At 39.7% G+C, this 15,082-nt stretch overlaps 1 protein-coding gene across 1 annotated transcript in view; it reads right to left on the bottom strand.

The window, feature by feature from the left end:
* LOC122555210 (importin subunit alpha-5) overlaps positions 1-15,082 on the bottom strand; it is a 68,954-nt gene that overhangs the window by 12,156 nt on the left and 41,716 nt on the right. The window contains exons 7-10 of the mRNA XM_043700970.2: positions 8,290-8,378; positions 5,346-5,445; positions 3,884-4,047; positions 786-864 (exon numbers count right to left, since the gene is read on the bottom strand). Of these exons, the coding sequence (XP_043556905.1) occupies positions 786-864; positions 3,884-4,047; positions 5,346-5,445; positions 8,290-8,378 (432 nt within the window). The remainder of the gene's footprint in view (positions 1-785; positions 865-3,883; positions 4,048-5,345; positions 5,446-8,289; positions 8,379-15,082) is intronic.

A 15,082-nucleotide genomic window follows, 5' to 3' on the forward strand; every position in this document is an offset into this window, starting at 1 on the left:
TAGGATGATGAAGTGAAGATGAGGTAAGAGGAATTGACTAAGGCCAGAAAGTATGTACAAAAACCGCAAAAGCATGTGATTATATTAAAGATGGTAGGGTTTTCAATGCAAAGTTTAGATAAAAAACAACACCTCAAAGCGTAGCTTGAAATAAAGTAAACTTTTATAGGCCAATAAAGGTCAATAATTTATCCAAGTATCCACCCTTGAAAGGGGTACAAAAGAACAAGACGTAGGAGGGTTCAGAGCAGTAGGCAATGAAAGATGACTCTGAATTCTGACTCCAATCAAACAGTCGAGGGGTTAAAGTCACTCAAAAACATTTGAACACTGAAGTGAAGTAGAAAAAGAGAAAGCTGTTTGTGATTGCCAGCTCTTTTGCTTGAAATGAACTGATACTTGCCTCCTGTCATAGATATGAGCCTTTACTGTAAAACAAGTCATGTTATATCCCATTTTAAACCCTTGTTAAACATTTACATCCCACTATTTTGAGGGACTCAATTCGGATTGGTTAATCGGATCGCAATAAATTCTGAAAGGTATTGGAGTGTTAATTCAAAGATTCAAACATATTACAAATGATTACACCTGTCACTATTACTGAAACATTTTTGTGCAAGAGGTGCTATAATGTTTAGCATTTTATCAATTGCATGAAAATAGCAATATTCATTGATATATTCATACCCTTCATCATTCTGCTTACATTTTGTTTAACAAGTCTGAATTATCCCTACAATATATTTCATTGATGTTTGCTCATTTCACTTTCCTCCACATACCTGAGTCTGTATGTCATCGCCTGTTACAATGTTCCCTACTGCGCGTAAAGCTGGTGATATCACCTTATAGTCACAGTGCCTGTTAGAAAAACACATGGAGAAAAAAGTTACCAAATCAAAACGCTTTAAAGTTTTGCTTTCATACTGAGACACTGACTGATCATCTAAAGCACAAAAGTTTATTTGTACTATGTAAAAGGTTGTAACTAGTTTTTCTAAGGGATGTGTACTGGGAATTGTAATACAGACAGATGTTAGAACAAATCTAATTGTAATGAGGCACATGTTGGAAATTGGGTTCCCCTTTGAAGTGGAATTCTTTTAGTATTTCATATTTAGTTTCCTGTGCAACAAAGATCACTGGCAAAGGAAAAAAGTCATAATATTTATTGAGCACCACATTATCCTAATATCAATAAGACGTTTGGGGAAATAGCATGTTTTGGTGGTAAAAGGAATGACAACTAGCTTTCAAATGGAGGGGGAAAAATAAGATGGCAGTTAACCATCTTAGCTTAGGCAAGGGGAGGATGCTGCCTTCACAGTTTTAATAAGACAGACACATTCTACACCAGTAGCCTGTTTGTTGTTCTCTGCTATTGGTGAGCCATTGTACTTTTTGTCAGACTAATTATAGCTGAACTTTTACTTCTTTAAAAACTTTAAAATCTGAAAATTTCTTACAAACTGATGTTTGCCCGTTTTAGCTAACTTTGATGAACTCCCAAAATCTAACATGTCCATTTCCAGTCTGGTATCTGCATAAGTGCAACATTGAACATTTTTAATATTTAAAGCATGATTAAGGAAGAAGTTGGAACTCTTTAAAAGTGATGCAATATATGAACGAGAAACAGAAACGTGAAATTATTTTCTGGCCACTAAAAATGAACAGATTGATTCACTTTCAAACACTCAGACTGACTTAATTACCTTGCTGACACAAACAGGAATTGGAGGGAATCACTAACTGGGAGCAGAGATTGCTGAGTAGGTGTAGCTGCTTCAACAAGACAGTAACGATATTGACAAATAATAGCTAGCTATTACTGAAATGCAAACTTGACACTTTCAACAATATCCATACCCGATGGCATGTAATTTAGATTAAAAATGATTAGATTGTCTGCAACACAGCTGGTGAGAAATGGTGTAAAACAGGGCAACTTGTTAAATCAGATTGCATTCATTCTGCATAGATGCAGTTGCAGAATAGAGTTAAAATGGGTTATCTTTCTTGCTTAAACTTGAAAATAGAAAGAAATTGAGCTCATTTCTCTTTGGAACAGGATACGTTTTTTTGATTTATCTATTCAACATGTTAGAGGGTTTGTCTCACACGCTTCAGCATTATTAGTAAATGGACAGAAATACAGAGGAACCCTCAATTTTCCGAATACCAATTATCCGAAAATCGGATTATCCGAAGGAGACAGTGATCCAGACAGAAACATTATATCAAAGACTTGTGTCCAACAGTGTTTTGTTTACAGTGATTAAAAGTGCTGTCGGGAACAGTCCTGGACTGATGGGAGCGCAGGCACAGTCTCTAAACGATTCACCTCCCACACGCTCTCTCTCCCTCCCCACACTTTCCCTGGAGTTCTACACAGACATGTATCCAAAACACCCCTTCCCCAGATAATCTTTCCAACATTGTCCTGTACAGGGCAAAGGTGGAACCTGTTAAAAAGTTGCATTAAAAAGGTGTGTGTGCGCTTGTGCGTTATTTGTAGACTCACCCCCCAAAAAGACAGTAGTAACAACAGTCTTGTTGTGGGTGTCCAGTCCCGCTGCCCCAGAGAAGGGGCGGACGGGGGGCAGTGTTGTATGGGGTTGGGGTGGGTGGGGCAGGGCCTTGCATGCAGTGTGCTGCTGCCTAGTCTGAACAGGGAGCAGACTTAATAGAAAACTCCAAGCCCCAGAGGAAAGGTATTGAATCGATCAACCGAATAAAATCAATAATCCAAACAAAATAGTACCCACCCATCTCATTCAGATGATCGAGGTTCCTCTGTACTGGCTTCTAATTCTCTTGAAACAATTCTTGCATTTCAGAATCCTTCTAACATTGGTGCCTATTGATTTATTATGATAAAAAAAATCTGGCATATACACCCAATGACAACCAGTGCTTCATACCAGTAATGTTGCACCATTACTAATGCCATAACATCTATAGAAGGTGCAAGTTTCATTTAAAAGGAAACTCTGTTCGCTTCTGGAAGCTATTCTGTTGTGAATGCCAGTTAAAAGCTTGAGGGGCAAAAAAACCCCCAAAAAAGTTATAAAATAGCTGCAACAAGAGAAGAGGCTTGGATCTCAACCAGAACATTTTGTAGTACAGAGGGTTATTATGCCATACTGGCAGTGTCTCTACCTCTGTGCCAGAAAACCTGGGTTCAAGTCCCACCTGCTCCAGAGATGTCAAAACATGTCTGAAGCGGTTACTTACAAATATTCTTTGAGAAACAGTTAATATAAAAAAAGGTCATTATGACCTGAAACATCAGAACTACGAAAAAGTTCTAACCCTGAAGTGTTAGTTTCTTTCTACAGATGCTGCCCTTAACTGAGTATTGCCAGCATGTTTTTTTCCCCAGAAACCCAGCATCTGTGGTACTTTGCTGTTGTGTATAAACACAAGGTTTGGTTTAATTATTTTGTTGCCAAAGGAATAACTTAAGCCTCCAGAATCTGATCCATGAACCAGTTACTTTGATAGGGATTTGAAAACACATTTTATTTGTAAGTTATTTGAACAATCTATAATGGTACTTGTACTCGTATTAAGCCTTCTTGCAAAGTAGTATGCCAAACTTCACTGATCTAAGCACAAACGTGAAAAGCAGCAACCATGAGAAGGCTGCGATACAGTGTGCAGAACTGAACCCAGGAGAGCCACTACCTTCAGAAACTGGATAGGGAATACATTGGAAGGAAACTGGTTTCTACAAAAACATTATGCTTCTACAAAGAGTGATTTTTCATCTATTTAGCAGTTCAAAATTATCAGGAGTATGATTGTACGATAAACAGATATAAAGAAAGACATTCCTAGCCAAAGAATTAAAATTAAGAGTTAAAAAATAACTTGCATCAATAGTTCCACTAATCTTCTGCAAACTCCTGAGTCTATTACTGCTTGGATTTTATCATTGGGCCCATCTGATAAATACGACAAAGCCCAGCAGGCATCAGCCAGAACGTCTATGTCATTGAGGAATAGCAGCCAGGACACAACACTGAGACAGGGAGATACCTAGGAAAGAAATACAATAGAATTCAATATACAGCTTATCTGTATTCTCCTGGGTAAGGTGTTATCGTGCTGACAATATCATTTCAGAGACTGAACAAAATAAAATTAAATGCCTACTGAAAAAAATATAGAACTGGCACAAAACTTGCAGCTTTCTAACTAATTTTAAGATATCTTAGCTGCTTTAATGCAATGTTCTCTGGTAAAACTCATGTACTTTGGGTGATTTGTCAAATATTTTGTTATCTGAATGTAATATTTTATAAAAATCAATATTTAGGTAGTGAGTATTGAATACATGAAAATTATTTCGTGTTCCTCTTCACTGCATTCCAATATAATTGTGTTTTCACGATCAAATAAAATTCTATAATAGCATCACTGGGTTATTGATTCTCCAACTTTTAAAAAGAGAAGTCTTTTTAGGATGTGCTTCCTTTAATTGTCCATGCAAGTCTTCCTATATTGCCCAATAATTTTGATTTACCCAGTAACATTGATTCCCAAGTCTCTTGATGTCACTTACTGGCCAGTTATTGAGTACAGCAGATGCATCCAATTTTACCTTCCCTTTCTCACTGGATTTCATTCAGTGCTCCCTCCTACATCAGAGGTGAAACCCTGGTATTAGTGGATTCAAGGTTGTTGAAATGTTAATTTTTTGCTTTTGTTTCTGATCTTGCCCGATGTACTGGGTATTTTAACATGTTCTATTTTGATTTCAGATTCCCAGTATCATTTACAAATGTTGCTTTCGTAGGATCAATTATGTGATGACACTCCATGGTCTTGTTCACTGGAGCTCAGAACAAACTCTCAAAACTACATAGTATTAAATAAAATATTCAAACTTCACTCTTTCATCATTTCACAATACAAAAGCAGAGGCAGAAAATCAGTGGTCATCAGAACTGATTGGTTTGATTCACAAGTCAAGTTGTCTCACTCTTGGACTTTCCTTTAGAGAATCTAATTCCACAAAGGTTCAACATTTAATCACATGGTGAGCTTTGGGTATGAACTGGTACATTACTCTGGATATGTATACAAACAATTTATGCCAATGATCTATTTCATTCTTGAAGAGTGCTCTATATTGATTGCTTGCATATTTGCAAATTTACTCCTTAAAAACAACAGTAAAAGGCTACTTGTCAGTAGATTTTAACAAGCATCCTATAGATGTAAACTGTTTGAACAAGATTATCAGCTTATAGAATTGAAATATCGTTCTCTAAATCATAATTTTCACTCCCAAAAGAACAAAGTATACTGCAGCGTCACTGGATGGATACTACCTTTGAAAATTCTGGAGGAGGATTCTTCCCTCTACAGAGGTTTGACAATGCCCAAACAGCATTCCTAGTCATTGTCAATCGGTTAGGTTTTGATAGCAGCCTAAGCATTTAAAACAAATAATTAACATTAAAATAATTTTAAGTACAGAAATGCACATCTGAAAAGTCTTTCTTCATCTTTAAAATCAGAACATATGGTAATCATTATGTAAATACTTCTAGAAAGGTAGTTTTTCCCTGATCAGTTTGGCAAAGTTGATTGATTAAGAATCAGTACTACGAGAGATGGAGATTAAAATCTTGACACTGACCAGTGATTGGAAAGCTGCAGTTTAAAAACACAACCTTGTAAGATACTAAATGAATATTTTGCATCAGTATTTACTATGGAAAAGGATATGGAAGATATAGACTGTAGGGAAATAGATGGCGACATCTTGCAAAATGTCCAGATTACACAAAGGAGGAAGTCCTGGATGTCTTGAAACGGTTAAAGTTGGATAAATCCCCAGGACCTGATCAGGTGTACCCGAGAACTCTGTGGGAAGCTAGAGAAGTGATGCTGGGCCTCTTGCTGAGATATTTGTATCAACGATAGTCACAGGTGAGGTGCCAGAAGACTGGAGGTTGGCAAATGTGGTGCCATTTTTTAAGGGCGGTAAAGACAAGCCAAGGAACTATAGACCGGTGAGCCTGACCTCGGTGGTGGGCAAGTTGCTGGAGGGAATCCTGAGGGACAGGATGTACATGTATTTGGAAAGGCAAGGATTAATTAGGGATAGTCAACATGGCTTTGTGCGTGGGAAATCATGTCTCACAAACTTGATTGAGTTTTTTTGAAGTAGTAACAAAAAGGATTGATGAGGGCAGAGCAGTAGATGTGATCTATCTGGACTTCAGTAAGGTGTTTGACAAGGTTCCCCATGGGAGACTGATTAGCAAGGTTAGATCTCATGGAATAAAGGGAGAACTAGCCATTTGGATACAGAACTGGCTCAAAGGTAAAAGACAGAGGGTGGTGGTGGAGGGTTGATTTTCAGACTGGAGGCCTGTGACCAGTGGAGTGCCACAAGGATCAGTGCTGGGTCCTCTACTTTTTGTCATTTACATAAATGATTTGGATGCGAGCATACGAGGTACAGTTAGTAAGTTTGCAGATGACACCAAAATTGGAGGTGTAGTGGACAGCGAAGAGGGTTACCTCAGTTTACAACAGGATCTGGACCATTTGGGCCAATGGGCTGAGAAGTGGCAGATGGAGTTTAATTCAGATAAGTACGAGGTGCTGCATTTTGGGAAAGCAAATCTTAGCAGGACTTGTACACTTAATGGTAAGGTCCTAGGGAGTGTTGCTAAACAAAGAGACCTTGGAGTGTAGGTTCATAGCTCCTTGAAAGTGGAGTCGCAGGTAGATAGGATAGTGAAGGCGGCGTTTAGTATGCTTTCCTTTATTGGTCAGATTATTGAGTACAGGAGTTGGGAGGTCATGTCACAGCTGTACAGGACATTGCATGCAATATTCCAACAGTGGCCTAACCAATTCTGGTCTCCTTCCTATCCTAAGATGTTGTGAAACTTGTTAATCTTTTCTGAACCCTTTCAAGGATGTTGCCAGGGTTGGAGGATTTGAGCTATAGGGAGAGGCTGAACAGGCTGGGGCTGTTTTCCCTGGAACGGAGGCTGAGGGGTGATCTTATAGAGGTTTACAAAATTATGAGGGGCATGGGTAGGATAAATAGACAAAGTCTTTTCCCTGGGGTGGGGGGAGTCTAGAACTAGAGGGCATAGGTTTAGGCGGAGAGGGGAAAGATATAAAAGAGACACAAGGGGCAACTTTTTCATGCAGAGGGTGGTACGTGTATGGAATGAGCTGCCAGAGAATGTGGTGGAGGCTGGTACAATTGCAACATTTAAGAGGCAGTTGGATGGGTATATGAATAGGAAGGAGAAAGTGAGGTCTGCAGATGCTGGAGATCAGAGCTGGAAATGTGTTGCTGGAAAAGCGCAGCAGGTCAGGCAGCATCCAGGGAACAGGAGAATCGACGTTTCGGGCACAAGACGTTTCGGGCACGGTTCCTGAAGAAGGGCTTATGCCCGAAACGTCGATTCTCCTGTTCCCTGGATGCTGCCTGACCTGCTGCGCTTTTCCAGCAACACATTTCCAGATATGAATAGGAAGGGTTTGGAGGGATATGGGCTGGGTGCTGGCAGGTGGGACTAGATTGGATTGGGATATCTGGTCGGTGTGGACAGGTTGACCAAAGGGTCTGTTGCCATGCTGTACATCTCTATAACTCTATGACTTATCAAAAGTATGGGCTGGGTTTTGGCTATAAATTCGTTAAGCTAATTCTGAGATATGTTCTCTAGTTTAGCACAACTGCATACACTGAATGGAGTCTACCAGTTTGTTATAATACTTTTTTGAAACTCTGGTCTGGATTTTAACTCAATTGTGCAGTGACAAGGAATGGCCAATTCCTGTAAGTGACCCACAACTTCATTGGCCTAGTATTTGGAGAATCCTTATTAGGGTGACTTCTTTATATCTTTCCTAAGCATCCTGCTGAAAAGTCTAAACTTGGAGAACAAAGGACAGAATTAGGCTTCATTGTAGCATATTACTTCGTCAAATTGCATATTAACTTTCTACAGCTTGACACGTGAGAAATAAAAATTAGTCAACTGATGGAACATTACAGAGCATTCACACCTGTGAAATTGAAGTTTAAAAAAAAAGTGCTTTTAAGAGACACAAGGACAAACTGGAGAAGTTCCATGTAGGTAACTTCTAACCTGATGCACAAGTTTAATAAAAACGGAGAACAGAACAATATCTAACAGGAATTAATGTGATATGTATTTGGTTTATCCCAATATATGACAAGACTGCTTTTTCTAGTTTACTTAAAACACTTTTAAAAAAAAATGTAAAATAACTTACTGAATGAGAGGAGGCAGTATATTACAGTCTAACACATAATCCCTGCACATGGTGCTGTCCCCTGCAATATTGCCAAGGGCCCAGATTGCCTGCAATTAAAAACAGTGAGCAACAAAAACCTCAGATGTTATATTTGACTGACTCAGACAGCAGATACAAAAGCCCTGAATAAACATTTAAAATCACTGATTATTCAACTGAAAGATGCATTCTCTACTGCCTCTGCAATGACAACTGATCAGTGGTTAAAAAGAAAATTAATCATGAGAACATAGCAAATGGGGCAAAGTATGCCCTCGAGCCTGCTGCACTATTCAATGAAATCATGGATCTGGAGGTGCTGGTGTCATCAAAGTTAAAAATCACAACAACAGATTACAGTCCAACAGGTTTATTTGGAAGCTCTAGCTTTCAGTGCTGCTCCTTTATCAAGGACTCCACAGCTACCTGAAGGAGCAGTGGTCCAAAAGCTGATGAGACCAAAATAAGCCTGTTGGACTGTAACCTGGTGTTGAGATTTTTAACTTTGTCCCCTAAATCACAGATGATCTTTTACTTCAATGCCACTTTTTCCCATCTCCTCACATAGCTTGATATCCATATCTTGAAATCACAGCACATTCGAGATAGTGAAATGAGCTTCTGGAACTAGTCATAAAGCACGGAAACAGATCCTTCAGTCCAACTTGTCCATGCTGAACACAATCTCAAATTAAACTAGTCCCATCTGCCTGCTCCTGGCCCAAAGTTTTCAAAATCTTTCCTATTCGTATACTTATCCACGTCTCTCTTAAACATTGTAATTGTACCTATACCCACCACTTCGTCAGGATTTTCATTCCACGTGCAAACCACACTGTGAAGCATTTGCCTCATGTCTTTAAAATGTCTCTCCTCATCTTAAAATTGAGCGCCCTAATCTTGAAATCCTCCAACCTAGGTTAAAGATACCCAACATTATAAACTAAGGGGTATAGGTAGGGTTAAACTATCAGGCCACCTCTCAACCTTCTATGCTACAATGAAAAAAGTCCTAGGCTATCCAGCCTACCCTTATAATTCAAATCTTCCATACCAGGCAACATCTTGGTAAATATACTCTGAACCTTTTCCAGTTTAACAATATCCTTCCAATAAGTGGGTGACCAGAACTGGACACAGTACTCCAGAAGAAAACTCACCAATGTCCTATGCAATCAGAACATGACTTCCAAAGTCCACTACTCAAAGTGGTGTGCAATGAAGTTAAGCATGCTAAATGCCTTTTTAACCACTCTGTCTGTGATGCAAACTTCAAAGTATCTGTACCTGCACCCCCAGGTGTCACTGTTCTACAATACTATGCAAGATTTTACCATTACTTGTAGATGTCCTACCCTTGTTTGCTGTACCAAAATGCAATACTTCGTATTCATCCAAATTAAACTCCTTCTTCAAGATCGCCTTGTAATCTCAGAAAACGTTCTTCATTGTCTACTATACCACCAATTTTGGTGTCCACAAACTTACTAACCATGCCTTCTATATTCTCATCCAAATCATTTATAAAAAAAGACAAAGAGAAGGACCCAGAGACACCTAGTGACAGGCCTCCAGACTGAAAATTAATCCACGACCACTGTCTCCTGCTGTTAAGCTAATTATGAATCCAACTGGCAAACTCACCCTGAATCTAACTTTATTAATTAGTTATCATTTGGAACCTGGTCGCCATTGATATTGATATGCTTACTTACACCTTTAAACATATCTAATAAACGAAGTGTTATCTGTAATTTAAATGGAGGGTTCTGAAGCTTTCTGCAATCTGAGGGATTTGGGAGTCCTTGTCCATGAATCACAAAAATAACTAGCAGGTTCAGCAGATAACAGGGAAAGCAAATGAAATGAAATATTTCAAAGGGACTGGAGTATAAAAGTAGATTTGCTAAGACCATATAGAGCACTAGTCAGATCACAGCTGGACTAATGTGAACAGTTTTGGGTCCCTTAACTAAGGAAAGATATTCTGGCTTTGGAAGCTGATTTCAGGTATGGACAGGCTGTCTTATGCAGAGAGGTTGAATAGCTGCAGCCTATGCTTGTTGAAATGTAGACAAATAAGGTGGCCTTATTGAAAATGGGGGTCTTGATAGAGTACATGCAGAATGATTTTTAAAAATGGATATCACTGGCCAGGCCAGTATCTATTGCCCTTCCCCAACTGCCTGGAGGGAAATTAAAAGTCAACCACATTGCTGCGAGTCTGCAGTTACATGTCGGCCAGACCATGAAAAGATGGCAGAATTCCTGGGCATTAGTGAATCAAGTAGGTTTTTCTGATACTCAGACTTCATGATCATCATTACACTCTTAATCCCAGATTTGTTTAAAATTCAATTTGAATTTCACCATCTGCCAAGGTCAGATTTTAAACCAGCTCCCCAGGACATTACCAAAAAGTCAGTGTCTTTTCCTTTTCTGTTGTTTCTCCTTGAGGAGCAGACAGCATAATGTCAGAATAAGAGATTGCATGTTTATGACAGAAGAGGATGAATTTCTTCGCTCAGATGGTTATAAATTTGTGTAATCTTTCTTAAAAAGCATACAGGCTGTTGAGGCTGGATTGTTAAGTATTTTAAAAGACTGAAGTTGGTAGATGTTTAAACACTAAGGGAATCAAAGGTTATGGGATAAAAGCAAGTAAATGGAGTGGAAAATTCTGTTATGAAGGAGGGTTACTGGACCCAAAATGTTAACCCTGCTTCCTCTCCACAGATGCTTCTCGACCAGCTATGCTTTTCCAGCAATTACTGTTTTTCTTTGATTACCAGTATCTGCAGTCTTTGATTTTTGTTTTGAGGAGTATCTGATCACCTGTGATCTCAAAAGGTGCAACAGACTCCATGGGCTGAATGGTCTCCATCTGCTCCTCCATTTTATGGTCTGACACAAATATCTTGTCAGCACTCAACTGTCTGTCTAGTACTATGCTCGGTCACCATGGTTTATACACAGCTGCTTTCAAACTTATGAAAAATTGTTTGCGAATGCACCTATCATGTGATTCTGCATATTTAGAACCAAAGAGATAAACCTAAAGGACAGTGACAGCTCTTTAAAAAAGGGCCTTTTTTTTGCTGTAAACATCTAGCAATGCACCCAATTTTTGACAATGACTTCTTGAAACACCATTAGCTTATCTCCCATGATTCTCTATAAAAAGTGAAAACTTAGTTGAAGACAATGAAACTGCTATGATCTGAAACAGCACTGATATTATCCAATTTATTTCCTCAAATGAATTTGAGTGACAGAGCATCAACTTAAAGGTACCTAAAACATTAAATGGCAATTTAATATGATTTATTTAATAAATCAGAATCTCTATTCAGTGGCATTAAATTTCCTTCCCAACCGTCATTCACAGTCATCCTGTAAAATATTTGGAAGATATTTACAGGATTCCTATAAGACTATGTGGTGTACCTGTATAAAATGATAGTTAATTAACAAGGAAAAGGCAAAGGGGCATAAACTTGCCACTGTTGTAAAAATAGCTCAATAGCATAATTATTTCCATTATTTTTTTTAATTAGTCCATAATTAACCACTTATTTTAGAAATATTAATTATTCCTAGGACTCAAATTAGCTGCTTTTCTTTTTAAATTGGCAATCATCGTTAATCACCTAAAAAACATACAAATTCACTATAAAATGGTGAGTTTTGAGAAGATTTGTAGTTCAGTTTGGGGTTCTGGATGTAAGTTTGCTAGCTGAGCTGGAAGATTAGTTTTCAGATGTTTTGTCACCATACTAGGTTACATCAATGAGTCTTCAGCGAAGCATTGGTGGTATGGCCCACTTTTTATTTATGTGTTGAGGTTTCCTTGGTTGGTGACATCATTTCCTGTTCTTTTTCTCAGGGGGTGGTAAATGGGATCCAAGTCAATGTGTTTGTTGATAGAGTTCTGGTTGGAATGCCATGCTTCTAGGAATTCTTGTGTGTCTCTGCTTGGCTTATCCTAGGATGGATGTGTTGTCCCAGTGTATCACTAGTATCTTTACAAACAGATGAGGAAGGACACCCATTTGACTGGGACAACACATCCATCCTAGGACAAGCCAAACAGAGACATGCACAAGAATTTCTAGAAGCATGGCATTCTAACCAGAACTTTATCAACAAACACTGACTTGAATCCCATTTATCACCTCCTAAGAAAAGGAACAGGAATTGACATTGCCACAGAAAATGACATCACCAACCCAAGGAAACCTAAACACAAATAGAAAATAGCCCGTAACACCAGTTGAGTGAAATAGGGGTTGATGGGAAGGGTGAGAGCAGTAACAAATTAAAAATACTATACATGAATGCACGAAGCATTAGACATAAGCTGGATGAGCTTGAGCTCTTTTGGAAATTGGCAGATACGATATTGTGGGGATAACTGAGACGAGGCTTCAAGTGGACAGGGCCTGGGAAATGAATTTTCAAGGCTACACGTGCTATCGTAAGGACAGACTGACGGGCAGAGGGGGTGGGGTGGCCTTGTTGGTAAGGAAGGATATTCAGTCCCTTGCGCGGGGGGACCTAGAGTCAGGGGATGTAGAGTCAGTGTGGATAGAGCTGCGAAATGCTACGGGTAAAAAGACTCTCTTGGGAGTTATCTACAGGCCCCCAAACAGTAGTCTGGATGTCGGATGTAAGTTGAATCAGGAGCTGAAATTGGCCTGTCGCAAAGATGTTACTACAGTTGTTATGGGGGATTTCAACATGCAGGTAGACTGGGAGAATCAGGATGGTATTGGACCTCAAGAAAGAGACTTTGTGGAGTGCCTCAGAGATGGATTCTTAGAGCAGCTGGTGCTGGAGCCGACCAGGGAGAAGGCAATTCTGGATCTGGTATTGTGTAACGAACCAGAATTGGTCAGAGACCTCGAAGTGAAGGAGCCATTGGGAAGTAGTGACCATAATACACTAAGCTTCAATCTGCAATTTGAGAGGGAGAGGGTACAGTCGGAAGTGACAGTACTACTGTTGAATAAAGGGAACTATGGAGCTATGAGGGAGGAGCTGGCCAAAGTTCAATGGTGCAACACCTTAGCAGGGATGATCATGGAGGAACAATGGCGGATATTTCTGTGTATAATGCAGAAGTTGCAGGATCAGTTCATTCCTAAAAGGAAGAAAGATCCCAGGAGGCGGCATGGGCGGCCGAGGCTGACAAGGGAACTTAAGAAACATATAAAGTTAAAAGAGAAAAAGTATAACATAGCAAAGATGAGTGGGAAAACGGTGGACTGGGAAGCTTTTAAAGAGCAGAGGATTACTAAGAAGGAAATACGCAGAGGAAAAGTGAGGTACGAAGGTAAACTGGCCAATAATATAAAGGAGGATAGTAAAAGCTTTTTTAAGTATGTGCAAGCCAAAAAATGGTTAGGACTAAAATTGGCCCCTTGAAGACAGAAACAGGGGAATATATTACGGGGAACAAAGCAATGGCAGAAGAATTAAATTGGTACTTCAGATCTGTGTTCACTGGGGAAGACACAAGCAATCTCCCTTAGGTAACAGTGGCTGAAGAACCTGAACTTAAGGGAATTTATATTTGCCAGGATTTGGTGTTGGAGTGACTGTTAGGTCTGAAGGTTGATAAGTCTCCGGGGCCTGATGGTCTACATCCCAGGGTACTGAAGGAGGTGGCTCGGGAAATTGTGGATGCGTTGGTGATTATTTTCCAGAGTTCGATAGATTCGGGGTCTGTTCCTGAGGATTGGAGGGTGGCTAACGTTATACTACTTTTTAAGAAAGGTGGGAGAGAGAAAGCAGGAAATTATAGACCAGTTAGTCTGACCTCAGTGGTGGGAAAGATGCTGGAGTCTATTATAAAGGATGAAATTACGGCACATCTGGATAGTAGTAACAGGATAGGACAGAGTCAGCATGGACTTATGAAGGGGAAATCATGCTTGACTAATCTTCTGGAATTTTTTGAGGATGTAACTCTGAAGATGGACAAGGGAGATCCAGTAGATGTAGTGTACCTGGACTATCAGAAAGCTTTTGATAAAGTCCCACACAGGAGGTTAGTGAGTAAAATTAGGGCACATGGTATTGGGGGCAAAGTACTAGATTGGATTGAAAATTGGTTGGCTGATAGGAAACAAAGGGTAGTGATAAATGGCACCATTTCGGAATGGCAGGCAGTGACCAGTGGGGTACCGCAGGGATCCGTGCTGGGACCGCAGCTTTTTACAATATATGTTAATGATATAGAAAATGGTATCAGCAATAACATTAGCAAATTTGCTGATGATACAAAGCTGGGTGGCAGGGTGAAATGTGATAAGGATGTTAGGAGATTACAGGGAGACCTGGACAAGTTAGGTGAGTGGGCAGATGCATGGCAGATGCAGTTTAATGTGGATAAATGTATGGTTATCCACTTTGGTGGCAAGAACAGGAAGGCAGATTACTACCTCAATGGAATCAATTTAGATAAAGGGGCAGTACAGAGATCTGGGTGTTCTTGTACACCAGTCAATGAAGGCAAGCATGCAGGTACAGCAGGTAGTGAAGAAGGCTAATAGCATGCTGGCCTTCATAACAAGAGGAATTGAGTATAGAAGCAAAGAGGTGCTTCTGCAGCTGTACAGGGCCCTGGTGAGACCACACCTGGCGTACTGTGTGCAGTTCTGGTCTCCAAATTTGAGGAAAGACATTCTGGCTATTGAGGGAGTGCAGCGTAGGTTCACGAAGTCAATTCCTGGAATGGCGGGATTACCTTACACTGAAAGACAGAAGC

The sequence above is a fragment of the Chiloscyllium plagiosum genome, unplaced genomic scaffold, assembly GCF_037043375.1.
Source record: "Chiloscyllium plagiosum isolate Xiang-an unplaced genomic scaffold, Cpla_swu_hap1 HiC_scaffold_12, whole genome shotgun sequence".
Classification (NCBI taxonomy): Eukaryota; Metazoa; Chordata; class Chondrichthyes; order Orectolobiformes; family Hemiscylliidae; genus Chiloscyllium; species Chiloscyllium plagiosum.